This window comes from Gavia stellata, chromosome 8, assembly GCF_030936135.1.
Source record: "Gavia stellata isolate bGavSte3 chromosome 8, bGavSte3.hap2, whole genome shotgun sequence".
NCBI classification, from domain to species: domain Eukaryota; kingdom Metazoa; phylum Chordata; class Aves; order Gaviiformes; family Gaviidae; genus Gavia; species Gavia stellata.
The window spans coordinates 8,666,888-8,694,199 of NC_082601.1; the positions used below are offsets into that span (position 1 = coordinate 8,666,888).

The following is a 27,312-nucleotide window of genomic DNA, read 5'->3' on the forward strand; positions in this document are numbered from 1 at the left end:
TTACCTTAAAATACAAGCTAAAACGCTGAAACATGTATATCATCAGGAACGTTTAGGAAAAGAGAGAGTTGGTAGTTGATACTTGTAAGCTGTGGTTTGGTTTTAGTAGAAACCATCAGCCAGGAATAACCAAACCCTGCAAAACTGGAAAGACTAATTCCCTCCGAGAGCTTTACTGGGGGAAGTTCCCCAGCTATTCTGTACAGGCAGTGGGACTGTCTGATTACCACAGCAGAATCTTTGACCTTAAAAACGTAAGGGAAGTGCTGAGGGCATTTGTCTCTCATTAAGGATAATGGGAGTTGAAAGCTTTTAGAACTCTTCAGGATTAGATCCAAAATTTGTACATCATAGTAGCAGCACAGATGTGCCAACAAGCAGGGCTTACTGAGGAGTGCAATTAATGTGAAATGAACTCTTTCCCTCCCTGCCTCCCCCTACCCAGCCTCAGGTAATTCACTGGCTCTGCAAATCCAGCTCCCAGCCCAGTTCAAAAGAGACTAAGAAAACATGGGGTGTATTGATAAAGACAGTAGTAGCAGATTTTTTTTTTCCTTTGATAAGTGACCCAAACATGTTGGTAAGATTTCTGTCTGGAGAGTTTAGCTTTTTTGGCACAGAAAATTTGTTCCTGGAACACAGCCTACTATAGACACAAAGTCATTAGCTGCTGGGTTATTACAAAGTTAATGATGAAAGACAGAAACTGTTAAATAGAATATTGAAATGTGCATTTAATTTTTTTTTTGCAGTGATTCTGGAAACAGTCTGACATTTCTAGTTGATCAAAAGGAAAACAAATAACCTCAGCTATGGAGAGAAAGAGACAGCTACAGAAAAGGGAATTTGGGAAAAGACTTTCTCTGGACAGCAGTCTTGTGGTAAGAACGAGTATTTACTGAATTCACTGAATAACTTCTGTCATAAAAATATAGTTGTTAAGAGGCAATACTCATAATGATGTACATTTTAAAGGTGTTTATCTATTCATCACAATATCACGGCCTTTCGTGATTTTTAAGATTCTCCAGAGCAAAAATGCTGGAGGAATTTTACAGCATCCTAAATAGAAACATGTCATCATATAGAAGCATGTCCCTGAATTCATTATATTTACACAAGAAAAGGATCTAGACAAATATACCAAACTTGTAATTAAAATCCTACTCAGCCTCTGTGGGATCACTCTGTATTGCTTTATACTTATGTTTGAGAGCTGTAGGTAGCTGAGGTCATCTAACCAGAAATGTTTGGTTTACTATTGAGGATACTAGGAAAAATTTGTTCACCATAGTGAATGTATAAACTACTGTAATAGCACCTGAAAGAGAAATGTAAATGCCACATGCTGTAAAATAATTGGTTTTGCTATACATAGATTTGAATTATTGAGATTGTATTCTAGATTTATTTTTAGTTAATTTTTTCAAATGATGATGAGATTAACAAGGAGTTTTTATAGCTGTACTATGGATACATGACTGGAAAATGCTCATAGATGTTGAACAGTTGTGTAAGAGGATAAACAACAACAATGTCAAGTACTCGGCATGCTAGTGTAAGAAATACTGAAACAAGCAAAGCTGAGGGAGTCAAGGAAACCCATGCTATCTCTTCGGCATTCACAGAGGTTGTCTTCTGAGGAAGAAGTTTGTTCCTGGGTGTTGATAATAGACCTACCTTTTTTTGAGTACTCGTATTGCTTGGACTGATGCTTGGAAGTGCTGGGAGCAGGTGGATTTGGCATTGGCAGCTGCAAGGGCTGGGTTCAGGTTCTAGGGGTCACTAATGCACACCGGGTTGGCTCTTCACACAAAAGCCACAAATATTAAACTTTGCCCAATGAACTGTACTTCTTCACTCATAAATAACGAGTCAAATGATTCATGAAACGGTACTGGATTAACGGGAGGAAAGGACAGCAGCAAGGTAACAGGACATTAGAGAATAACCAAACACTCCCTTCCCAGAATGTATCAATAGTCATTTGAAGTCCTCATCTCTGATGACGTCTTGAGCAGATATTTCTCATTTCCTGTAACAACTCCTTACACACAGATAGTGACTGTGGGACCCCAGAGCCCTGTTGCCTGCTATCCTGAGTAGCAAGGCCTCATCCACTCCTGTGTGAACCCCATTGCATGAGCTGCCTACAGCGCACTCTGGCCAACCACTCCTGCCTCACCTGTGCTGCAGCTTGGTGTTGAGATTTTCTGCACCAAAAAGACCTCCTAGAAAATAGAAACTCTCCTGTCCCATCTCTTTGGTCTGACTTCTGTATCCCCATGCTGTAATGTGTTGCCCTAATTTGTGGTGACCATTTGCCTTGGGCAAATTTAAGATGATCAGTCTATCTTGAATTTTACACATTATTACAACTATGTAATTTCCTTCATCTTATGCTATACTTGTGTTTTAGCGGTTTTTTTCAAAGTAAAAAACCCACTGACATGCTAAAAGCAGTGAATATGGACTGGGCAGGTTTCAGTCTATCCACTGATGCCTTTCGTTCATCTGTTGTGCTCTTCAGCAGGGGTCAGCGGAGCAGTTCCTCCTTCCCTCCCTCCCAGGTTTCGGCTGCTCTGCAGGCCTTTGAGGGATCTGCTCTTCTCCCTTAGGCCTTAGCTAGCAGGTCAACACTTTTCAGGTAGTGTCAGTTGACTAGTGAAGAAATGTGCAGAGCACTTTTCAAAAGGGGTCCATCCTTTTCCTTTTAGCTTTGAAATGGCACTGTTTCTTATGATGATGAATTACATCTCTTTATTTTGAAAAATGAAAATAGCGGGAGAGAAATAAAACTCGAAGAGTAGTGAGTCTTCCCCCAGACTGTGAGCTGATCTCAGGACCCTAATGAGAAGCTGCCGAAAGTCCCTCCTGTTCAGGCCTTGCAGCTCAGTGCTCTGATGGTGAGAGGTAGCTGTTTTCAGGTTGTTCAGCCTGCAACAAAACTGCTTTCTCAGCTTGCACGCACTCACTAGGCCACGTCATGCTCCCAGCACTATTAAAACTATTTTAGTTGTTTTCTAGCGTGTGGGCAGAGAAGGTAGGTTTTAGTATGAACTCACAATTTTATCTAATACGCTCAGAGTCAAAATCTAGTAGGTTTTGTATGCTCAGAAGTGTGTTTATTCCCAGGGCCAACCTCTGTTACTCATTATAGGCATGCACACCCTTGAAATGGACTGCAGCCTAAATCCTGCAGCTAAAATGTACTGCTGCAATCCAAACAATTGGCCACAAGCACTCAATATTTATCTGGAGCAAAGAACATCACTCATAGAAACTGGATACTGAAAGCTAACGGAAATGCTAGCAATTGTGAATTTTGCACAAGGATGTTGCTTAGTAGGGCAAATGAGTACTGTTTTTCCCTGAATGTTTTCACTGATGCAATGGACTGGATTCAGCCTTTACTTAATGCATTAAGACAGACATTTTCTTTTCCCTGAGGTGACAACATGGTCTGCTGTGTGGATGGGAACAAGGTACTAGTTATTTCTGGCTTCCAGTCCCACCTACTGCTAGTTTGGACTTAATTTATAGCCAAGATAGTGCACTATGCTTAAACTTACTCTTTCCTGTCAGTAAGGGGGGAACAGAGAGAGACATTTGCCAGTGTTGTAGGGAATATTGTGCGTGTAACACCATCAAAAGTGCTTTGTGTAATAATCAGTGCCACTAGCATAATAAAATGCCCATAAGGACTTAATTAGAGGAGAAACAGAAGCTGTGGCTGTATGAGAAGGCGATGCTTTCTCCCTGCTCTTCAACAAGTGGTAAGTAGGGTGGGAGATTGTACATGGCTGAAAAACAGTCTTCAGGCACTGGCTTAAGGTCAATGCATTTATGCCAATATGTGCCAGCTGAAGATCTGTGGCTGATTAGCCCATAGTGGTGCAAAAGTGTTGAAGGAAGCATGTGAGGGAAAGAAATATTGCTGTATTTCAATATTTTGAATATATAAACCCATCATACCACCAGGCTGACACACCCAGTTTTAAAACAATGTCTTCTGCTATGCGTGGCATTTACAGGTTATGTTTGCCTGTAGAGTTTCTCAGTGCATACATCTATTTTCAGTACTTGTGTATTGCAGGTCAGTGTCTATCGAAGCTTTATATTGACTAGAATATGTATAACTAAAGAGTATCATCCATACATTCCATTAAAACATGTAAGCACTGTTCATTGTTTACTGCCAGCTATTACTTCATAACAAATTGGGAGAGACATCTTGAGACTTGAGTGCCTTCAGCAGCCTGTTAGTAAATCACAGCGGATGCCCCGTGACTCCATGAAATTCAATGGGGCAAGACAAAGCACTTTGTGTTCCTCTCATTTGCCCCAAATTCCTATTCTATCATACCTCCTCTTAATTGTTGCCTTCATATTGTATGTCTGTCTTCATTACCCTTGTATCCACTCTGTTACCAAATTCCATCTGAGCACTATGTTTTTAGTCCAGTCCCCTGCCTGCACAAGTCCTTACGTCTCTCTTCTCGTATCTCTTCCCTGAGGTTTTGTGTTTAACCTGTCAGGCATTCAGGGCTGGACATGCTGCTTGGAAAATCTGGCCCTGATTTGCTCGAAAACAGCTTCTTGTTTGGTGGAGTCTTCCAGCATTACTGTATCTCAGAAAGAATTCTGATTTCTGTGTGTTTAAAGGAAACATGTTTCTACTTTTGTACTCTGGACCATGAGATACAAATAGGCGTTTCTGATAACATTCCTCACCCTGCCTGGCTGTGCTGCTTTTCCCATCTGCATCAGATCGTAATCTTCTGGAATGTTTTTTCCATGATTTAATTGACAAGTATTGCATAGTGAGGTTTAAGACAAAAAAATTCCCTCTTCCTCCCTCATCTCTTAGACTCTGAATGTGTAGGCTATGATGGTATTTGATGGAAGAGTGAGAAAAGGAAAGAGTTAGTTGTTTCTGGAAAAAAAACCCATGGCTTCAAACTCCTTAGAATATGAATGTGGGCCTTCAAAATATGAACACAAATTTCATCAGTGTTTTGTATTCAGGCCTATCCTATCAAAGAATGAGTTTCAGGCTTCAAATGAGGAGGATCCATTTCAGAAGCATCCTTCAAACAACATGCCAGTGAGAAATTTCATAGACACTAAGACATTCTTCCTTACACCACAGGCACAGTAACTACTGTTTGATCACCTCAGATAAAGGAGAAGAGTTCAGTGTTGTTTCATGTACTACTTTACCCATTTCCAGCTGGTGTCCTGGGGGAATAAACCCTACAATGAGGGCATATAAACCTTTTTAAAATTAAAAAATATAAACGCACAAATATGTTCATAGAACGTACTTCATAGGACGTATTTTTTTAGTGAGTGATTATGGACCTCACGAATATTCAAATTAGTGCTTTACTGGAAGTTGGTAGTTTGAAGCCATGTATTTTAACAAGATTCACAATCCTACTGCTGTTAAGAAATGCCAGATAATGCAACAGAGGAATTGATACAACTGCCGCGCAGGTCAAAGGGGAGTCTTGCTGTTTGCTTCAATGAAATTAGATCACCATCAGCGTTAGTCACAATATCACAGGTATTATTAAAAAAATCTCTAATATAGCCAATGACTGTTACTGCTCTGTAGGTTTCCAATATTGGCAACAGGTTGGAGATTTTTTTATACACCCCAGACGCTCATTTACATTTGCAGACAAAGCAGGTAAGCCTGCAGTACCAATGGTGTTTTATAGTTTTATATTCAGGTGAAACAATTAAAAAATATTAACTTCATAACAATTCTTACAGGCAATCCTATGAAATCAGTTAAAGAAAATAATATCTTTGTAATTTCTGCCTGATATTTAAAAACCAAAGCATACCACCCAAGAAGGATATACTTTTTACAGTTTCCAAATAATTTTATACTACCTTATTGTTTCATCTGTTGTACAAGTGATGCTACTGTATTTTGGTTTTATAACGTTTTCTTCTGCAAATTGATTACAATCAAAACTCTGGAAATCAAACTGGTTTGAGGTAAGAGGACTAAAGAAGATCTCTGATTCTTTTTTAGTTCTAAATAACAGGTCTCTGCCCCATCATATTATTATGACATTAGTAAAAATATTTTATACTATATACGGTTATAAGATGACAAGATAGACAGCAATCTGAGAACAAGGTGGAACTCTATGTTCTTCTGGACTGCTGTGTCAGAAATCGAGACCAAAGCCATTGCTGTTATTGCTGCAGTAGTTCTGTTTAGAATGAAAATAAAGTGCAAAATTCATAATGTTGATGGAATATATTTATTTGCAATACATTGCTTAGCTGTCACATAGCTCCATGTCAAATTTTTTTCTGTTTAGACTGGCATATATAGCTATTGAAAGAAGAAAAAGATCTTTCTGAAGAACATTCTGCCTTATCATGTGTCTTAAATCCTTAAATCCTTTAGGTTTCGTTAAAAAGAACAGCTTTACAAAGTGAAATAGTGTGAATATTTTATTATTTTAAATTTTTTCATGAATAATTTTTTCATGGTAAATCTTTCATTTCAGCATATGTAGTTGAAAATAACTAGTGAATGAAACTAGGTAAAGAAAAAGGATGGAAAGGGATTTTTCTGTGTTCTTTTTTCACTTCAGACTGAAATAGAAGAAAATTAATATGAAAGCACATAGAAAAGTAAAAATTGTACTTTAACAAAATTAAAATAAATTTCCTTAGTACGGGTACAACGAACACATTTCTTATGTGACAAGGTTTCTTTGATAATACTTGGCAATTTATTATTCGGTGCGTGGGGAAGGCAGCTTAGACAGGGAATGCTATTAAAAAGCTGATGAAAGGATTGATTGTATTTCAGGTTTTTCCTACAGAAGTTCTTCAACAAAAAGAAAAATGGAAAAACCCCAAACCCTAAACAGACCCAAAGCTAAGCTTTTAAGTAACTTGTGTGGGATGAGGAGAGTGTTAGAACATATCCCTGCCACCAGGGCCACATTGGCTACTCTATTCACTGGGGTGCTCTTTGAACATAATAAAAGCCCTATCCTTTGCCTGATCCAAACTGTCCAGTTGTCTCCCAGACCCTTTTGATCAGGAAAAAGTCAATGTTTCAAGCTGTGCTCTTTATTTGTGTGGGTAATTCCCAGCCTGGCTACACACGTGGTTGGCCCTTAGAGCTGTGGTGGCATTTAGCTGGGGAGATTTGAGAACAGAGTATCTTTTTGAAGCAGCCAGCATTTATCAAAGTTTTTGTTTTATTTAAAATGAGGCTTTTGCTTCTGAAAGCAAGCTGCGGTAACGTGCTTCTCTGGTGGCTCGTGAACTGTGCCCTGCTGCTTTCATTCTGGTCACACGCTCCTGTGGGGCTCTCTGGGATTAGCTTTAATGACACCACTTTGTTGTAATAAGGGTAGCGGTGTAATATAATGACTTGTACTGGGGCGTGGGAGTGATACCTTCATCTAGTCTACCTGCAGTTGTATTGGCATTGTGTGCAAAAACACTGACTTGAATCAGAGACCTTTGAGAAGTGTGCATGCGTTATCCATGAATAACGCACAGGGCTGGAGCCAGGTGCTTGGGGGTTAAGTCCAATGTCTGTGATCTTTAATCAATTTCTAACTCAGTTTAATAAATTTCTAATTCAGTTTTCTCATCAATAAATTGGAGGTTATAATAATTTCTTACCTCATAAGTATTCTGAGAACGGTCTGTTACTAGCATGTGTCTGCAGCTTGCTTTGATATCTTCAGGTGAAAGGTGCCACAGAGAAAGCGACATTATAGCAAAGCTGTAAAGAGTGCTGTGCCAGCAAGGCGGGAGGGGAACTCTTCATACGTGGGAATTAAATTCAGCGAAGGGAATAATCCTGACTTTTTGCTAGTTGACTGTGACATTCACAATGTGTCTAACATCACTATGTGACATAACATAATCCAGCACTTGAAATGAACGATGGCGTTAAAAATACTGCCTAGTCAGATGCTGGCTAATGTTCTAATGTTTGTAGCCTGCCAAATTTCTTCTGAATCTGCAAATATTTTCAGTCCGCTCAAAACTTGGATTTTTATTTGTGTGTGAATTTATAATTTAGAATTTTATTCAGTCCTGCTTGGATACAGCATTAGAAGAAAAGCATGTACCAAGAGTGTAGTCAGGCACTGCAAAAGCACGGTGCAGCGCTGGAGGAGACATGCAGAATGTGAGCCTCAAACAAACAGTTCTCGCAGTGTGCTGCAGAGGCAAGCAAAAACATCCATAACATTCAGCGCATACAGTGGGAGCTTATGTCAAGGAGAACGGTCTAATAAAGGTGACAAGTGTGTTGTTTTGAGGTGGAAGACGTAATACAAGAAAGAACAGCAATGAAATACATGTACTGTTACTAACTTAACAGGTTAATGTTTGGACATTCACAGGGAAAACCTTAAAATATAGAACTGACATAAGGACTTGGCAAACTGAATTCTTAAGGGAATATCAGAAAAGTCTATTCCTTATGGCAATGTTAGTATTGCTTGCACTATTGTGCAAATCTGACAGTAAGACATATACTTCACAGACTGGGCAAATGAAGTGCTATCAGCTGTCTATGTAATAGATAGCCCTGAAGTCCCCTGGAAACTTTGTTGAAAAAGAAAATCCCAGTGTGGGTAGAGTGTTTTTAAAAAACAAACCCCCCCCCCCCCCCAAACAAAAACAAACAAAAAACCAAAAAAACCCACAAAACCCCCCCTTTCTAAACAGAAGAAGAACAGATTGTCGGTTGTGCATACCTAGTGCCTTTAAACACTAGGGCTTTGCAAAAACAGAGCCATCTATAAATGTATAGCCAATAGCACACACTTGTCTGCGTTTTCATTTTTAATAAAGTATAAATCGGAAGAAGAGCTCTGATATGTCAGGTATGAGAAAACACACAAGAAAAGAACCATCTGAACAGGTCAGTTCACATCAGAAGCTGGGGAGAGGTAAGGAGAAGCCACTGGTGCGACAGCAGTGTTTAGGCTTTACTGATATTAGCATATCACTAACGCTAGTAATGTGGGAAACACTGTGGTCTGCATGGGTTTAAGGACATCATTTATGAGCCTAGCAGTACATCTAGGGTGCTAGAAGTACAGTCTACGTCAGCTTGGCTAAAGACAGCATAAAGTCACGAGTTTCACCAAGTAAGATGGACCATGGCACTTGCATGTAGCAGTGGTGGAAATGTCTGGTTTGGATTTCATTTGCAGAAGAGAGATTTCAAAATAAAGAAGTGTGTAAAGCACTGGACATCCTGGTGGCAGTCAGTTACTGTAAGTGCCATTCTGGAACTCTGGAGCAGCCTGGCAAAACCTAACATCATAACTGAAAAATACAGGGGCTGCAAGTTCAAAAGGACTCTGTGAACCCAGGGAATTACATTAGAAGAAGTAAGCGTTGGGCCTAATGTGAAGAAATGGCTCTATTAGGTGGCAGTGCCACGGAAAGAGCTGAAATCCTTGCTTGGAGTAATACAGATAGTGACCTATTACTTTGATTAAAGCTAGTTTATACCACTAGAAACCAGTGAGCCTTTTCAAGAACTGGAGATGTGGATAAATAGCGAGCAGCAGCTGCATAGCAAGCTAGAGAAGATACTGTTTGAAGAGATAATAAAAGTAAAAAGCTCATATATAGCATTGAAAACAAGGAAATAGTGCATGGAGCCTGTTGTTCCTGAGCAACAGTTGGAACAATATTCCTGCTGGAAGATGCCTCAATGGTTTATTGATCAAAAGCACTGACACCAACACAGGCAGAAGTTAGCTCCAGGAGAGGAATTATTTACCATTTGTTGCTGCACATCAGAAGTTACATCAATAGGTATATATGGCGACAGGGTGACAGCTGAAACAGAACCCAAATCCCTAGAGAGTGTGCTTTGACAAACTGCTGGCTTTTGCTTTCTCATGTCTTTGGCGCATAAACTTAAAGTGACAAACATGAGACTTGAAGGTTAAAAAAAAGCTTTAAGAGAAATTTCTGTAGCTGATCTGCCCATGTTCATTGTCACAGAACTTGATGCAAAAGTGGAGGAAAGCTAAGAAGTACAGAGAACAGAAAAGATGATTTTAATAGCGCCTGCAAATTAGCTGGCAGATGGACTGAGAAAAACAGAGGGCAATGATATTCTGTGGCCTTTTAAAAAAAGCAGGAAAATCAGTCCATGTTGCTACAGAATCTCAGCAAATTCCCTTTCACACTTTCAACATGTAAATATTAAATCCTAAACAATTTCTAAAAAGCTTTTAAAGACACTGATTTGGCTGTGGAGGGGGAACTAAAAATGAAAATGATGGAAAAAGCAGGGCAAATGTCTGCATGTATTTTGAAAAAAATTCAAGAAGGAAACCTCAGCATGGTACAATACAAAATCTGGGTGCAACAAAAAGAAATGCGTGACAAATGTTCAAGTCGACAAACACAAGAGATTGAACTATGAGAAGCCTGTGGTAATTTACAGTTGCAGACAGAAAGGCTTAGAAGGAAATGGTCATAGATTCATCTCAGCGCAGAGATGTGCTGAGAGCTGATTTTTACCGGTTTTCTTCAATATCATCCAGTCAGGGACATATTAAGGAGTAATCTTGCTGTGGAGCTATTTGACTGATAGTAGATCTTTATTTTGGATGGAGCCTCACGTCATGATTTGGAGGAGTTTTGACGCTTTGCAACATGTGTGCCAGGCTCTGTTCCCCAGGGCCTCCGGGAGTAGCTGGGGGGTGCCTGCCATCTGCTCCGCAGGCAGTTCAGCAGCCTCCTGCCTGCTCCTGCCCACCCCTGCCCTCTTCCCCAAAGATCCCAGCAAGGAGCAGGCTGCACGCAGAGCAGAAGAGCTCGAGTGGTGTGAGCCTGTTCCTGGCCACGAACTTGGGCTGCTCTCTCCCTTTCCCCCTGCCCCTTCCCCATCAATTACAAAGTGTAGCTGTGATGGATTAAGTCCAGCCACAGAAGAGGAAAGGTCACAGAAAGCTTTGGATTTAATGTGAATATGCACACACGCTCCATGGCCTGCCACCTGATTATGTGCCTCGCTGTGACATAAAGGCTGCGTATCATTGGACTAGCCAGAGATAAGCAGTTACCAAGGGAAATGGATATACCAGGGACCCTTATCTGGGTCTATTAAGCTACCAAATACAGCAGTGTAATTGGAGGCTTTGCCTGCCCAGATGTTAGGAGCAGAAGGCTGCCTGTAACAAGAGATCTGAGGAGATTGGGGTTAACTAAATAGGGATTTTATTGACAAACCTCTTAAAATGCTTCATGCCTTCAGCAATTAAACATAACACGCAGCCTGAGAAGGACAGGTCTCCTCTGTCTCTCACAGTTGCCTGATTCCGCTTGAATACAATCCTGGGGAGAAGAGAGAGAGAAATTATGTCCTATGTTGTTTTATAGTGTTGATATAATTCCCTACCTTGCGAGACCGAGGATGAATAGTGAATCTACCTCCTGCTAGTTCAATCATAGCATCCTCTCAAATGTCCTATTTTGAATCTTGTTGCATCCCTAGAAGAATCTACATTTCTCATATGGACTTGTGTGCATGTACATGTATAAAGGGAAAAAGTATCTTTGCAAAAAGGTATGTAGGCATATCCAGATAGATTTATTTTACAAACAGCTATGGTCAACTTTCCCTGGTGTTTTTGAGTTTTACGTATGTTGTCCACTTACTCACAGTGAATATGGGATAGCCTCGAATCAAAGCTATAGTTTTTAGCTGTCTGCAAACCAGAATTTCCAGCCTGTGTTAAAACATCTGAGATTTTGATATTTGGTTTAGTCCCAGTCTCCCAGCTGGAAAATCCTGGTTTTGTTCTAAAAATATATATATGCTTTTGGTCCTCTTGCTCATTTAATTCTATAGCTATAATAGATGACATACACCAAAAGAGATGATTTCACTGTTTTGCTCCACAGGTTTAAAATTTTGATCTTTAGATAAAGTGTGTCTTACTGAAAATTTCAGTTAAATCACTATATGTTTCGCCTTTATGGAATAAGTGTTTTCTGGTAAAAAACCATGCTGCCGAAGAACTGGCTAATTCTTTCACATGGCAAATATTCTGCTTCACTCTGTCAACAGAGCTACACAAAACTCCGCAGTGTAAATATGTCTTTTGCTCGGCACTCCTGGAGGCAGGGACATTCAAGGGTAGATACTCTGATAGGAGACATTTTTCTTTTCTGGGGAGTCTGTAAGTGCTTGTCGAGCTCTAATTGCTGTGAATGGCTCTGCTAGTGGTCCCTTTCTACGTCTGTTCTTGTGCCTCCAAACTTGCCTGTCTGCTTTTCCTTTTAGAGCCTGGTTTGCCCCAGATGGGAAGTGAGCTGGGATCATGGTGAAGCATTTATAATAATTGGGTATCAACAGCTGGCTTTGTGGGAAGCTAACAGTGTAAATCCAGAGAGTTTTTATGATTTCAATGGTTATTTTTTCTAGCGTACAAAGCGGATCCAAGTAATTTTGGCTGGGAAACAGTTTCCCAACTTATTTCTGTAATAATACCTTAGAGGTTTTCATTATAGCAAAAATCTCTAGGAAGTCTGAAGGGAAAAATTACCTCCACTGTTTCCAGACACCCAATATGTTTTTCCTTTGCTTGAATTTATGAGTTTTGGCAAAGATAACTCACAATATGATCATGTTTCAGGGTAGTGGTTTCTCGTGCTGAATCCCAAACCAACGTGTAACTGTTCAGAAGGCTCCTATGTGTCTTTGGTGATGTACGCATGTGGGACACGGCTCTCCAAAATCCTACCAATCTGTTTTCTCCTCCAGTGTATTATTCACTGCATAGTGTATTGGAACAGTTTTCTGAAACGATATTTACTTCCCAACTTCTTGCAAAGTTTTAAGGCATAAATTGCAGTCCTAGTCAAAAAGAGCAAGATTTGACTCTTAATGAAAATACTTTTGTTTGTATTGCTTTGTATATAGGTTCAAATATACCTGTTTATCAAAGATCTTTCCCGAAAGACAAATGCTTGAGTCAAGTGACTCCATGAAGTGCAATGCAGAATTCCTCTCAGATTTAAGTATTAGACTGGGACAGAATGGGTATTTCCATCCTGGGAAATTTGATTCATTGTTTTGACATTTTGTTTTCAACTAAAACTATTTTTTTACTTAGAAATGTTGAAAATATCTCCTCTTAAACTGAGTTTACTTTCTTCCCGTTTTTGCTGCAATGCCTTCAGAGAGTCATCATTTATATGCCTCACGTTCCCCTGCTGCCCAGCTACCCTATGGCATGCGTGGAGCACCAGGTTACACAGTCATCCTCTGAAGTGTCGTCTCTGGAGGGGAAGCAACCCCGGAGCCCACCTGGTACACGAGATGGAGGAGGTGGGGGTACTCAGCAGGTGAACTACAGTGCTCTTTGTGGCCTTAAACACACCGTGCTTCACAGTACAAACAAAAACCTTCTGACTCAGTAAGAAGGGGTGTGTGGGTGCATGTGTGCTTTAAATTGTCCCCAGAAATTAAACATTTTCTCTTATCCTGAAGGAAATCTGTTTTTTTAAGAATGAAACTGGCATTTTCCTTCAAAAATTCTGATTTTTTTTGTGGAAACTGCAGTCTCCTCGAGTAGTCAATAGAAAATTCCTGAACAACTTTACTAAAGCTGTACAAGATAATGCTTTTACCTTTAGCCAATCTATCTATTGCTTTATTCCACTAAGTAGAAACTTCAGTGGCACTGAAGATACATATCTCAGACAGAAAAGTCCGTACTCCATATAGGTTAAGGTGACAGAATCTGACATTGCAAGTGTTCGCGTCTTATTTCATTTATGTCTTTTACATCCCTTAAACTCCAGGAACCTCAACGGACTTTTTTCCTGATGTACATCGGTCTAAGTTAGACAGGAATCAAGCTAACGTCCACTGTTTATTCTATAGCTATTTTCATTCAAACATCTTTTAGTTATCAACTAGTATCTTAAACCTGTTTCTCCTGCTGTTACTGAGGGTTGGATAGGAGTTTTCTCTCATGTTTTGTCTTTGTAAATTGGATCATCTTGTGATACTGAATCACGCTGGTTGTCACTGGCTAAGCAGCAGGTTCCTCCTACCCGCCTTCCATGTACGGTTCTGTTTGATGGGATTGTTATTTACTTTCCAACCACCTTGTAATCTCAGTTTCATCTGCAACTTCAAGCTTTCCTTTGAGTGCCACATCAACTATATTGTCAAGGCTTTTTTTTTTTGTATCAGTGTAGGAATTCAGCAAAAGCTCAGGTCTTGCTGTCTCAGCAGGACGCCGAGGGTTTGATTTATGTCTGGATAACAGCACAAGTTGAATTATTGCAGTAGCTGGCTCACAGCCTCCCAGATTGGCTACTACATGGTATTCTGAAGTTTGTGCAAAATTCACTATATGTGCTAAAGGACATACAGTTAAACATGCCCAGAAATCAGCACGCCACACCTATACAAGGCAGTGAATTATTTTTGAACGTGGTATTGTTTAAATCTAGAAAGTGTTAAATATGCTTCCCTCCCCATGTGCCTGTGTCTTGGACTATCCCAGTGTTTGTATGCCATATGAACGAATTTTATGAACATAACATACATCATCGAAGAGGGTTGTCTCTCAACCTTTGCTCACTTACTGTCCTTGAGGGAGTTCGACACCACTGGTGTTGTTGGGTTGCTGTTTCCCTCTGGTGCAGAAACTCTGTTTCCTTTCAAAGTCAGTCCTAAGTGACCTGAGAACCTGCTTTGATGGAGGCTATGTGATTCAAAGTAATCCTTTTTTTTTTTGCATTCACCAGTTTTATGACTACTGTTTAGCAACTAAATTAAGCTTTTTGATTTATAATTGCTTAGTTCTTCTGATTTTCAATTGACTAGTGACTGCAGGTGTATTGCTTTGGGCATTCAACTTTGGGTACTTTATTTACAGAAATGTTGGAAATCTTGAAACACAGGTCCCATTAAGTGGGACACTGTAAACTTTCAGACACCTTAAGTCATCAGTTCCTTTGAAAGTCTTAACCAGTAAACCTTCACCTCTCCAGAAATTACATTTACATTTACAAAGATGTGTTTGACAGGGAATTGCTAGCTGCAGAATTGCAAGCCTTACCTACCATGCCAAGGTAAAGATTTGCAATTATGCACAGATCAAAGTATTCTTCATCTGCCAAAACTTTGCTAATGCGAATTTGACAATTAAAACTGCTTTATTATCTATAAAGAATGGTTTATGATGTGGCACCAAAATTACAGCATCTACTCTTTTGAGTACAGAATTAACTTTCTGAAATGAGCAATTATATCAGTTAATTCATTTATACATTAAGATTAATTAAAAAATAAATCCTTTAAGTATGTCAGGACTGTGAGATAATTTTAAAAATTATATTAGTAGAGGAATAGTACCAACTTTTAAAACTTCCAACAAAGTCAGGCTTACAGCAAGTACATTTAAAATTTTTTCACATTGTTCTTCATAGCTAAAGGTTACATCTTCAGCAGATTCATGTGCAGTATTCTTCTTCCTTCCAAAGAGTAAATACATACTCCATGTTCTGCCATTTGCATAAAGCAGAGGGCATAGGTGCTTTCTTGAAAAATGCACTGTTCAGAATAACCATTGCATCCTATTGGGATGGGACAAGACTGGAAAGATGCTCACTGTGTATCCATGCGCACTGTGTCTCTACTACCTGCAGAGGATGGGCAAGGCAGAAGGTCAATTCCAGCACTCCTAGAGCTCACAGTGGTTTAAGGGCAGACTGAGTTAAGGCACGATGTGTATCATGTTGGCCCATCACATATGTAACAACAGCAGGCCTTTCTAAGAAGGATTCTGAGACTGACTTGTCTGCCTGTTATTGACTATAGGTGTTGCTGATATTTGGGCCAAGGACCGCGTCCCTCACAACTCCATACTGCTGGTTGGGACCAATTTTAGGCCACGGAAAGGGAAGTCCAACACAGCCTGCAGCTTTCTGACCCACCGTGTCCCCAGTGGCCCTCATAGGTGTGGGCTTCTGTCGAAAAGAGTTTTACCACTTTGAGCCTGAATTCAACATAGTCTTGAAGCAATCGTAACACCCTGTACTTTGATAATACAGTGCAGCCAGAAAAATAAAAAAGTTTTAAAACTTAAAATAACCAAATATAGAGCTGTAGACAGCACTATTGCTGATCACAATTATATGCCAAATGCTTTTCATTACCAGAGCTAACCTCTGTGCCTGTGAGTTTTATACCCTAACATGTATATATCTCCTTAAATCTTTTGACTCTAAATTTGTAATGCTTGCTTTTCAAAATAATTAAAATACCCTTGCAATGCTTTTGCCTGTAGCCTTCTGCCAATAGTGTCAACTCTAGTTTTAGTCCTTTTGCACTGACAATTTAGTTAGTATAGTTCTGTGGCTCTGTGCAGAAGTACTGTCAGGTCCGCCCTCACATGGAAAGCTCAGTCAACGCAGGCTCTACAGGAGGGATGGAGATGGGGTGCCCTATAAGCTGGCGCTGGGTCAACATACTGATTTGAACATGCTTGTTGCACTTAACTCAGTGAGGTGCATTTGAAACTCCTACCTGTAAGCCTCAACTTACCTTGCAGAGATACATATATTATTAACAACCATAAATGTGTCCAATCCTTTTGTAAAACTAGCCTCCGGTATTTATTTCCGCAGTGATCTGCAGTCCCGAGGTCATAGGTGTAATCAGCCGAGGTTAATAATACCATTTGGTGGGCTTTTATTCAGGTGTGCTCATCGTGCTTTAGATGTGCTCAGACAGATGACTGAGAGAAGGAAATAAGACACTTTCTGAAATGAAAGAACTACTGTGAATTAAAATTACGTGGACCCAAATCCTTGGATCCAAACATTTTTTAATACGTTTAGCTTAGGGCCCATCTCCAATAAGAGACAGTAACTAAGCCAATCTATTGTCCCCCAGTGGAATTCAAGAGTGCTGGAGGTTGCTGAGGTAAATACTGTGGATGAACTTTTAATAGCATTCCATAATTTTCTGACCTTGACTAGTGGTGGTAACCATAACTGCATCTCTTGCTGTAGTGTGTATAACATGTATATAACATGTAAAGTCAGGAGAGCGTTTGTCCTTTCCTGGTACTTACCTTTCACTAAGATCCTGGTACTGCAGGTAGCCGACGCGGCTGGTTTGATCTGTGTTTTGTCATGTGTGTTCCTATAGGATTAAAAGATAAACATTCAAGAGATAGAGTTCAGTGTTGCAATATGTATGAAATAGAACTAAGTTTAATACTACAACCAATATTAAGTTCCTTTTTCTCACATTAAAGTTAAAACTAAGGACATATTTTGGGAGATGTCTTAATACATAGAAGTTTGGAGATACAGGTTTCCAATTTCAAAACACAGATGTACCGTATTTGAAAGTAGCAGAAAAAAAATCCAATTTTGTTATGAATAAATAAGGGGAAACCTTCTAACTTTTGTTTACCTGTTTTGACTATTTGAGTTTATAATTTCAGACCTTTTCTTCCTTTAGGACTGGAGACCGATAGGTATTTTTATCATTGCCTGTTATGCTTATTAAAATACAAGGTTCTAAGCACACTCTTCGGGCTTTGAACTTGCTCTTATTTTCATCCATATACAATCATATGTAAAATTTTAGGAAAGTATCAATCCCTACAGGCAAGATAGGGAACATATGTACAATATATATGTTTAAAATTACTTTTAATGTGATCTTGGAGCACCAGAAGCAATTGTGAGATAAAATAAAACCTGAACCAGTTCTTGTTTACTTAAAGAGCAGGTTAAATGATATGGTAGTTAAGACAGGCAGAAAGAGGGGAGGGCAGTTAAGTTTAATGCTAGCTGGCACACTTTCTGCCTCGCTAATCTATGTAGTACAGAAGAACTTTTCTGTCAACTTCCTTTTCAAAATCAGGCTTGCAGCTTGAAGCTTCAATGTAAAGAAGAGACAAGGCCTGATTTCACCCCCATAAGCTTCACAGTATATAAAGAATCCTTTTAAGAAAGTCAGTGGACCAAGCTCTTAGGTGATATAAATCGGCACTGATGATAATCAATCTATTTTAGTTTATACTAAGTTAGAATCAGCTGCAATTAAGAGCTTAAGAGTCAAGTAAGTGTGACTAAAATCAGGTCAACAGACTAGAAACCTGAAATATTTCCTTTTGCTAAAGCTGTTTGATGACAGGTTTGCTGCTGTTCCGTGAACGACAGGCTGGTGAAGTTTCTACAGATTGATGCTGGTCTGAGTGAAGGCAGGAGCCTGGTCCTGTAGCTCTGTGAAATTGCTTTGTTCCCTTGGTGGAAATCTCATCAGCATACTCTTGTCTCTGGTTTTCACGGATCTCTATCAGAGACAGAAGTGTTGATAGCTTAAGCACTTAAGCCTTTTTCGGTGTTTTGAACAGATTGCTTGGCTTGTAAAGCAACTTCAGAAATCAAGTGCTCAGAGTAAGTATCCTTCCAGTCATCCTAGGGATTCAGTCTGGGTTCAGAAGTCTTATAACCTGTAGGTATTACACATCCTCTCCTGTATCAGCCAACTGAGAGCATGAATATTTTCACCCCTTGGCTACAGAGTCCTTGTAACAACTTATGGTGTCTTATCTAAACATCCCTTGCTCAGTCTCTGATGTATGAGTCAGGAGGACGACTGTCACACCAGATATAAAATCTGTTATGTTAAATTTCCCTTTCCTTCAGCGAAAACCTATAAAGAGTGAAAGTTACTAATTACCCATTTCCAACTCCCTTAACAACAGTAATGATTAGAAAGCTTTATTTAAATAAAACTGAAGAGATTCCCTATGTTTTCTTGGAGGAAAGCATTTCTTTCTCATGGAGGACATACGATTTTCAAAGACTAAAATTTTTGCCACTCTTTAGAGGACATGAATTCCAAGGTGGTGTGTTGCAGCCACTGGGCTTGGCCATCCCTCAGTGTCCGTGCCCCATCTGGTCCAGAGCGGTGGTACTACTCACCAGCTTGACGCGGGAGAAAGTAAATGGTGTCAAGACTGATGGTGCTAAGCGTAATGGTATTTGATAAGTTGCTACCTGATATTTGTCTGTGTTGGAAGGACATGTACCATGTCGGATGGTGCTGTTTTATTTGATCATAGGCTTGACCTGACAAAGCCCTGTTCACGTGAAGTTTGCTCGTAAGGCCTTATTAGACTCCTGAAGGATAAAAGAGGCAGCTCTTTAGCTCTCTCCCAACCCACGGCCTCTGTGGTGGCAGGGAGCATCTACCTTGTACCTGTTTCACTTGTCCAGAGAGCCTGAGAGCTCACAGGACGGAGTTGGGAGCTAAACAGATGTGATGCTTTCATAAAATATCACATGTTCTGCATCAATGGAGGGAGCCTGTTCCGTGATTCTCAGAGGAATAATTCCCTGTCTTTGTACTTTCCAAAGTTTACGTCAATAAAACTGAAAAGTAAAGAAATAGTGCAACAATGACATGGTTAACCTGGACGAGCTGTGTTGAATTGAACAAGTCAAGGAACTGGTATTTTGTTGCTCAGTTGGTGTTAAATATTCCCAGTGTACACGCAAGATGTGTCAGAACTATGTGGTAAGGAAGGCAATTAGTTGTGCAGAGAAGAGGCAGTGAGCTGGTGCTTGTTTTGTATACTTAGGGAATAACAAGGTAATATAATGTGTGCTACATTTCCACCTACAGTGCTTCTCAGACCCACTAATTTTTGTGTGTTTAGTCTGAAGATTTCCTTAAGAAACAGATAGACTTACAGGCGGCCTGGATTTTATACATTGCATTGGAGAGGTGTCTTGCACAGACTGAAATAACAGAGCACAAGGCAACACCGAATCTACTGAGCACAAACATGCCTCAGTGAATAGCACTCCCTGAGCTTATTTAGCACTGTACACTGCAAAATATGCTGAACAAAGAACAAATTGCTGCTCTAAGGAGCTTGCAGACATAAGAACCTGAATCCATATGATACAGTGAATAATCTGTGCCAGATAAGCCTTCTAGCTGAAATGTTCAGAAGAAGTTCTTAATTGGAAGGAGCAAGGGGATGTAAGTGGGAGTTATGTGTATATCATTAGCAAGAGAACAAATGTCTCCAACTTTAACTAATGTTGACTACAATAAATTAAAATTAAAAGGAACAAACTGACACTTGATTTGAAGTTTGAGATGAGTGTTAATTTGAATTTTCTTGCCGCACCTGGCTTATTTCGTAGTCTCAGGATTACTTAATTGGACTCTTTGTACTTCAATTTTTATATTTTAAGAAATGTCAGGTTATTACAAGTTCCAGAACAAAATAAAGTAAAAAAAAAATCCTTTCAAGTCAGATACTGTTACAATTTATTATTCTGTGACTTTGAATGGAGTTCGACTCACCCCATCTAAACATCCCTAGCTCACCCTCAGCTTTTTTTCTATCTAAGCATTGCCTTCAGCTCTTCCTTCAAACATGTTGCTGCTGATAGGTCCCCTGTGCTGCCTTTGAGTGTGCGGGTTTTTTGGGGGGTGACTTACTGCCATGGAAATTCAGCTTTTCAAAACACTGCAGAGTGGACGGAGAGAGGACTTGCTCATCTGTAACTTTTAAATGCAGGGGATTGTCTAAGGAATTCACATACCATGTTCATTTACTGAGGCTCATCTTTGATGGGGGGGAGAGGTAAGGAAGGATCCAGGGGAGGGAAAGTATATTTAAATATGAACCAAAAGCTTTGACATTATAGTGGTTAGTGTAGCATTACATTAGCATGCTTTGTTGATACTTCTCAAGAGCTTGTGTAGCAGTGCTGCTTAGGCACTCATTGAAATCAGTTTTAAGGAATGTCAGAGAAATTATAAGGTGAATTATACTGAATTATACTGAATTAAGGTACAAAGGCAGACCGTTCAGAGGTTTGCTTTTTCATATTCCAGAGTCAGGTAAGAAATTTCATTTTCTGGTGGGAAAGAGAATTATCTTCTCTAAGACTTCTTGAAATCTCCTATTCATTTAAAGTTTATATTGCCTCTTCACTTTTTTAGTGCTCCTACAAGCTGCAGTTCTCCTGCTGTAGGGAGGACAATACAGTATTTAAATTGACTCTTAACTCTTCATGTTCGGGGAGTTTGCAGGTTGAAATGCTGCCACATCTAGTATCCAGCATTTCTCATCTCAGTCATTCCCCCCGCTGGAGCTGGTCTTATCTTTTCACCATAGCATATATCACAATGGTGGGTAGTTGTGGGTATAATAAGTCTCATGGCTACTTTTTCCGTAAGTAATCTGAGCAACTTGACTGTAAATAATGTAAAAAATGTGACCTTTGTCCCTAATCCTGCCATTTTGAAAAAGCATTTGGAGGGATATTTTTAAATGCGACATTTCTATATCCTACAGCATTGTCAAATTTACAGTGCACTCCTTGCTTCTGTAAACTTTTAAAGCAATAACATTGGCAGGTCAAGCAAGCAGTTATTCAGTTCTGTGCAGATCCTGGGATACAATGAAATTATGATGTCAAGAAGATTCAAGCCTTGCTTTAGTCAACTGAAAATATTGACAGAAAACAAATAAGATCCAGCTTTTTCTAGTGAACCCAAACATCCTTCTTGGATGTGACAATGTGAGTGGAGAACATTGTTTTATCAAATACCACTCCAGCTGTAGAATTCCGTATAATGCAATTCAAAACACATTCAATATTTTGGTTTCTTGCAATTTTCTATGATGACCATTGTAGCAAATATTTCTGAGATGAACAAGCAATAAACCTGTCACTGAATGAATTCTGTTTGTTCAAAAATATAATGACTGTCCTTGCTACAAAAGCTGTATCTTCAGCTTCACAAAAGATGAAACTGCAGAAAAAGAAATTGCACTTATAATATGATTCTGTAAGCACTTGTATTTTAAACCGAATGTTTTGACGTGTGTGTAACAATAGTTTAGAATAATTTTTCTCTTATGAGCATAGTTTAAAAATTGGATTTTTTTTCATTTATTTGATGGATTCATTTAACATATGAATGTGTTATAGCTGAAACAATGGAATGCTTGATGGAAATTAGTCTTTGGAGTCAAAGTGCTATAACTAAACCAGAACTGATGAGGTTAAGGGAGACTTTTGCCATGTTGTCAGTTGGAGCCACTGGAGGGCAAAATGGTTAAAATTGGGTCTAAATCCACCCAGTAGAGACAATGATACTTATTTGCCAGTAATTCCACTATAGTTTCATGAGAGTAGACTTCTTGTATTGCAGATTTTGCCTATCTTCTTAAAAGTTTGCAAAATATAAATTAAGGGGGGTTTATTTGAAGGCTGAGCTTTGTTCTGCAGTGCACAAATGGGATGGGACTGGAGCTTTCAAGCATTTGAACTATTTTGCAAGTGGAGGAAGCCACAGAGATGACAGGTTGCCACAAGCAGCGCTGACCAACGCAGGCAGTTACACGAACTCTTCACCTGGCATGCTCGATGTGAGTTTAAGTGTGCAATAGTTTCATTTGCTCAATCGACATGTCCTTACAGCTTCATGTGTGAAAGCAATCAGGAAAAAAACCCAAAACATCCAGCATCTGTGTGGGGGCTTTCAAACAGCAAACAAATGGCTAATAAACCATTGACCCAAACCAATTCCTGCCAAATGGGCATACACCGAACACATCCAACATATCACAAGACAGAGAGAGGAAAGCCACCTTTGTAAAGTTGCAGCATTTCCACAGGTATAAAGAAGGAAGTAACTGCAGTATTTTAAATATCATTGTTACAATTTTCCAGACGAGTAGAAGCCTGTAAGTCACATGCCTGTGAGGCGCATTTGATATGGTAGAATGTAACATTTGGTCAAATTAGGAGGCCTGGGGCATGACCAGTTATCATCAAGGCCGCTCTGAAAAGAAGCGAAATAAGGTGTTCACAGGAACCCCCTGAAAAAGTAGGGCTGTCTAAGGAACCACCACTATCATCACACAGCGTGTTTGGGGGACAGACTCTCCTGCTGTTCCTGTAGCCAGTAAATGTCCCCAGCCTGGCCATGGTGAAGTGGTTCAGAAGAAACTCTCCAAGTGGGAATTTGAGAGCAAGAGGGCTCTCATATTGGGGGGCGCATCTGTTGCCATGGGCTACTGTTCATTTGCTTAAAGTACAGACAACTTACAGCTCATGGTGAATCTTCTCATTTGATAAATTGGCCTATGTTCTGGACTGTTTAGCATGCACATTTCTGTCTATGTACTTGCTTGAAGGAAGGGTGTACTGCTGTGTTTTTTACTGTGATTTCCCTCATGTAAATTTGATCCTATTAGTGTTTTCTTGTTTTTCATTCTGCTCATTCGCTATTGTTTTATCCCTATAAAATAATAGGATAAAAGAAATCCTCAAAGCAAGGTTTATACAATGTTTTTCTAGTATGATGTTTTTCTAGTATTTGAGATACAAAAGCCTTGCCAAACTTCTTTTCAAAGACTGTCTTCCTCCATTTTCTTTCCCTTCCCTATGGAGGTTTCTAGGCAGTACAGAACTGGAAAACAGCAGTAAGAAATGGCAGTGTGCATCCCCAGCAATGTTTTGTCCTTTTTCTCTTTCTGTAGCTGCGAATGACACACAGTTTACTTTTTGTTCATGACAAACAGGCAACGTGTGCTACCCTGGAAAACAGAGGGGTGTTGGGTCTAGCCTCAGAAGTCTGTCTTTGATAAACACTCCTCCTTAAGTTGCCTTTTCTATTAGACATGGCAACAACATCAAATTTAAATGCAATTTTCAGGCACTATTCTTGCATATTCTTTCAGTCCCAAATTCCTCCCAAAATTTCAGGGGTTAAAGTAGTTCAGAATATAAAGCTAAATTCATAGGGCAGCTGGCCATTGTGTCTGCACAAGGCTAACTCTGATTACCAAACATAACATTACCAAACTGAGATGCTCCAAGTCATATTAGGGATGCCTAACATGTCTAGTCAGACCTTGTAGTCTTACCAAAGCTGTTTATATGATTGTGGCCATCTGTGAATTGCCAACAGACTTTCTGAGCTCATGTGAAAGAGATTGGCTCATCTCCTTGGTGAAGGCTCCAGGACTGGGCTGGACTGTAGTTAGGTTTAAGCAAAGCTGCTGCATAGCTGGCCAGTAGCTCATGGCTTCAGGGTGATGGCTCTGCCCTTGTAGATACAGCCTGGAAGAGTTGATAAATGAGCAGACAAATGAGGATAAAGGCTTATAAATGAAGTCTGCCAATTTTTATATTTGGACAATACAGAGTTAACCTAGCTTTTACTGTCTGGAATGGACCACCCAACAGACAACCTTACCCCCCTTTTAACCTTACTACTACCCCAGTAGTCTCAAGAGCTGCTTTAGCAGGCAGAATCAAGCATCTCTTATTAATTGCCTCCGCTGACTGAATTACTGAATGAAATTCTGTGGCCTTCATTATGCAGGAGGTCACACTTGAGGATAAGGGTGGTCACGCTGCCTATGAAATCTAGTACTTCTGCAGTTCTAGAGGGTTAAGGATCAGGAACTGGATTTTGGTGTCATGCCCTGGTATTACCTCTCCTTGTTATTCAGCTCTGTAATGCTATGAAGCTACAATATCACTAGCGTTATTCTCAGAGGGAAAAGAGATTTGCAGCAGTTTATTCTTCTCTGTAAGCAAACAACCAGGGAAAGCAAGAACTGGCATAACTTTTCAAAGATGATGGGTAAAATGGTGGTGAAAAAGAGAAACCAGTAATTAGTGGCTGCTTCCACTAATGGCTGTCCTTTTTTTGTGGCTAATGTGTCTCAGTTTCATCACCAGTAACTTGAGGCTGATAGTTTATACCTTTTCTGAAGTGCTTTGCAATCTTCTGAGAGTGCTCTAGAGGACAGGGTATCATTACGATATGTCACTTCTATTTCATACGTAGAAGTGGCTACCAATAATTTGACACATGGACAAACTTTCATCATCCCGAGTGGAAGCAGTGCATGAAGAATAGCTGGAAGCAGTGTATGAAAAGTAGCAATGGAAGCTGTGTGAAGGGAAACAAGGGTCATTAAGGGAAGAACCAAGGCAGAATTGTTTCACCATCTAATGCAGCAGCCGATTGCCTTGAGCTCCTCTCCTTTCCCTGACTTTGGGGACAGAGGGAAGAGCCGCTGTACTTTTAATAGAAATGTACCAGCTTTAAAATTATTTTGACCTTTTGGCTGGAGGAAAACGCTGTATTCAAAACATTAATTTAAAACCAAGAGTTTCTAAAAAAAAGTATGAATAGTGGGTGAATTTTTTTCACCAATGAGAAGGCTGTTTCAAAGAACAAAGATGCTTTTATATTTATTTTGTGTTAAGCTGGTTTGTAGAAAATCTGTCTGTTCCTGTTCTCTTTGGACTAATGCATCAGATTGTGACTTTTCTTGTCTGCTTGCATTAATAGCATTGATTTATGATAAATGTTATAACACAGTGTGGCTCATCTGAGTTTTCTCATGTTTTCAGTGCAGGACTGTCACAATGAAACTTTAGAGAATGTGTGTCTTTTGATTCACTACTCTATCAGCTCTGTGCTGATCCTCCAGCAATTTTTAGAGCTATTTGTTTTATCTTTGCCATGTATTGCATGTGCTTTTCTTTTTCTTTTGCTTTTAGAATCCCAGTGGAATTTTCAAACTGATCTATCAAAGACCAAGGTGATCTGGTATGCATAAAAGAAAAAAGGAAGAAGAAAAGTGGGATATTTGAAACATGCCAACTTGTTGGGTCATGTTCTTCACATCAGGGCCAAAGCTCAAGAGGGAAAGATAGGGGAAATCCTCAGTTTGATTTTTAACTATGGATTTTCCAAGACAAAGAAGAATTTCAAAGAAGTCCTGGGGAACTGTTTTTGAGGACTGTCCCAACCAGTGCAGACCATGCAATGAGTCTAAGATAGATGCCTTTATCACTTTGTAGTGCATCCAGTAGAATAAAAGGGATATAATTCCTTTTTTTATTGCTGTTGCAAAATGCCAGTTTAAAAATTATGAAATTTCTTTCTAAAATGTATCAGGTTTTTATTTATAAAGGTCTCTGTCATTTCTCAGTTCAGAACAGGAAAATTCTAAAATCTTGTGTGCTGAGACATTTCTTGCCAAACTCTGTTAGCAGTATTTGCATCCTCTGTGAGATATCTTAGGTTGTGCCATTGACACATCACGCGAAAATTACCTTTTCTTAGGAGAACTGGCATAAATGATGTGAACATATGCTGAAATGGGAGATTTCTTCGAAGAGGAGCTATAGGACACGAGTGGGGTGAGCACAGAAACACAAGCTAGGAGCTTATTCTGATGCTGACTTTCTAGCTAGTCTTTCCATATCACAGAAATAGTAATACTTAACCCACAGGGATTTGTGAATCATATTTGAATGAAATTGCAATGTATGAATATTGTGCCAGATTTCTATTAGCTATTTTGAAGTTATACATTTTTTATCATATAAAGTATGCTAAAATTGGTCCAGATCTCCTGCTTGCCTGTTTTATTTTGACCAATGTTGACAGCTAGAGCTGGTAGAAGCACTCTGAATTAAAATTAAAAGTCAGTGCAAAAATAAGCCCTAAGTTTTTCTGTAAAATAATTAATTCATTTTGTTGATGAACTCCATTTGCAATATGCTTTAAGTCTTGTTAAACAAAGATAACAATGTAATATATCTCCACAACATTCAGACACCTGAGGCAGACTTTTTTTTATAAAATTCAGGGGCTAGAATGTCCTCTCATATTCTGTCTGTCCCCTTCACTTTCTGTATGTACACATAAACACATAATTATAAATGACACACCATTTTTTGAGGGCAGAATTTGGTTCTGAGTTAGGTACAGTGTGTTTGTGGAACTAATAGCTATAATATTTCTTTTGAAATGCTATATTCTGTCTTCTGATTCTGGTTTTGGTTTTTTTTTTTGCCCTCTAGGTAAGCAAAAGCATTTATAGTCAACTGATATCAAGTGAGACATGACTGTAGTGATTGTATAAGGTTAGGAAAACTGAAAGCTGAAGTTAAAATTTTTAGATTATCCTCCCCTTAGCTGTCAGTGCATGTACTGTTGAGAAAAGAAGAAATTACCCTGCAAAAGATGAGGCATATATTATGTTTAAAGGTCTCATATACATACAAGGTATGCATGAAAGTGGCAGAGGACTTAATTTTACTGGCAAAAACAGTAGTTTTGGCATCAAATCCTTGACATTGTCTCTTTTGAAGAAATACCATCGCTCATAAAGCTTATGCGTTAGACTGGTAATGCTTAAATATTGAATATCTAAGGGTGAAATG

General features: G+C 39.3%; 1 protein-coding gene across 1 annotated transcript in view; it reads left to right on the forward strand.

Annotated features, from left to right (window-relative positions):
* Positions 1-812: 812 nt before the first annotated feature.
* Positions 813-27,312, forward strand: part of NCKAP5 (NCK associated protein 5) — a 382,667-nt gene continuing 356,167 nt past the window's right edge. The window contains exon 1 of the mRNA XM_059820618.1: positions 813-881. Within this exon, the coding sequence (XP_059676601.1) occupies positions 813-881 (69 nt within the window). The remainder of the gene's footprint in view (positions 882-27,312) is intronic.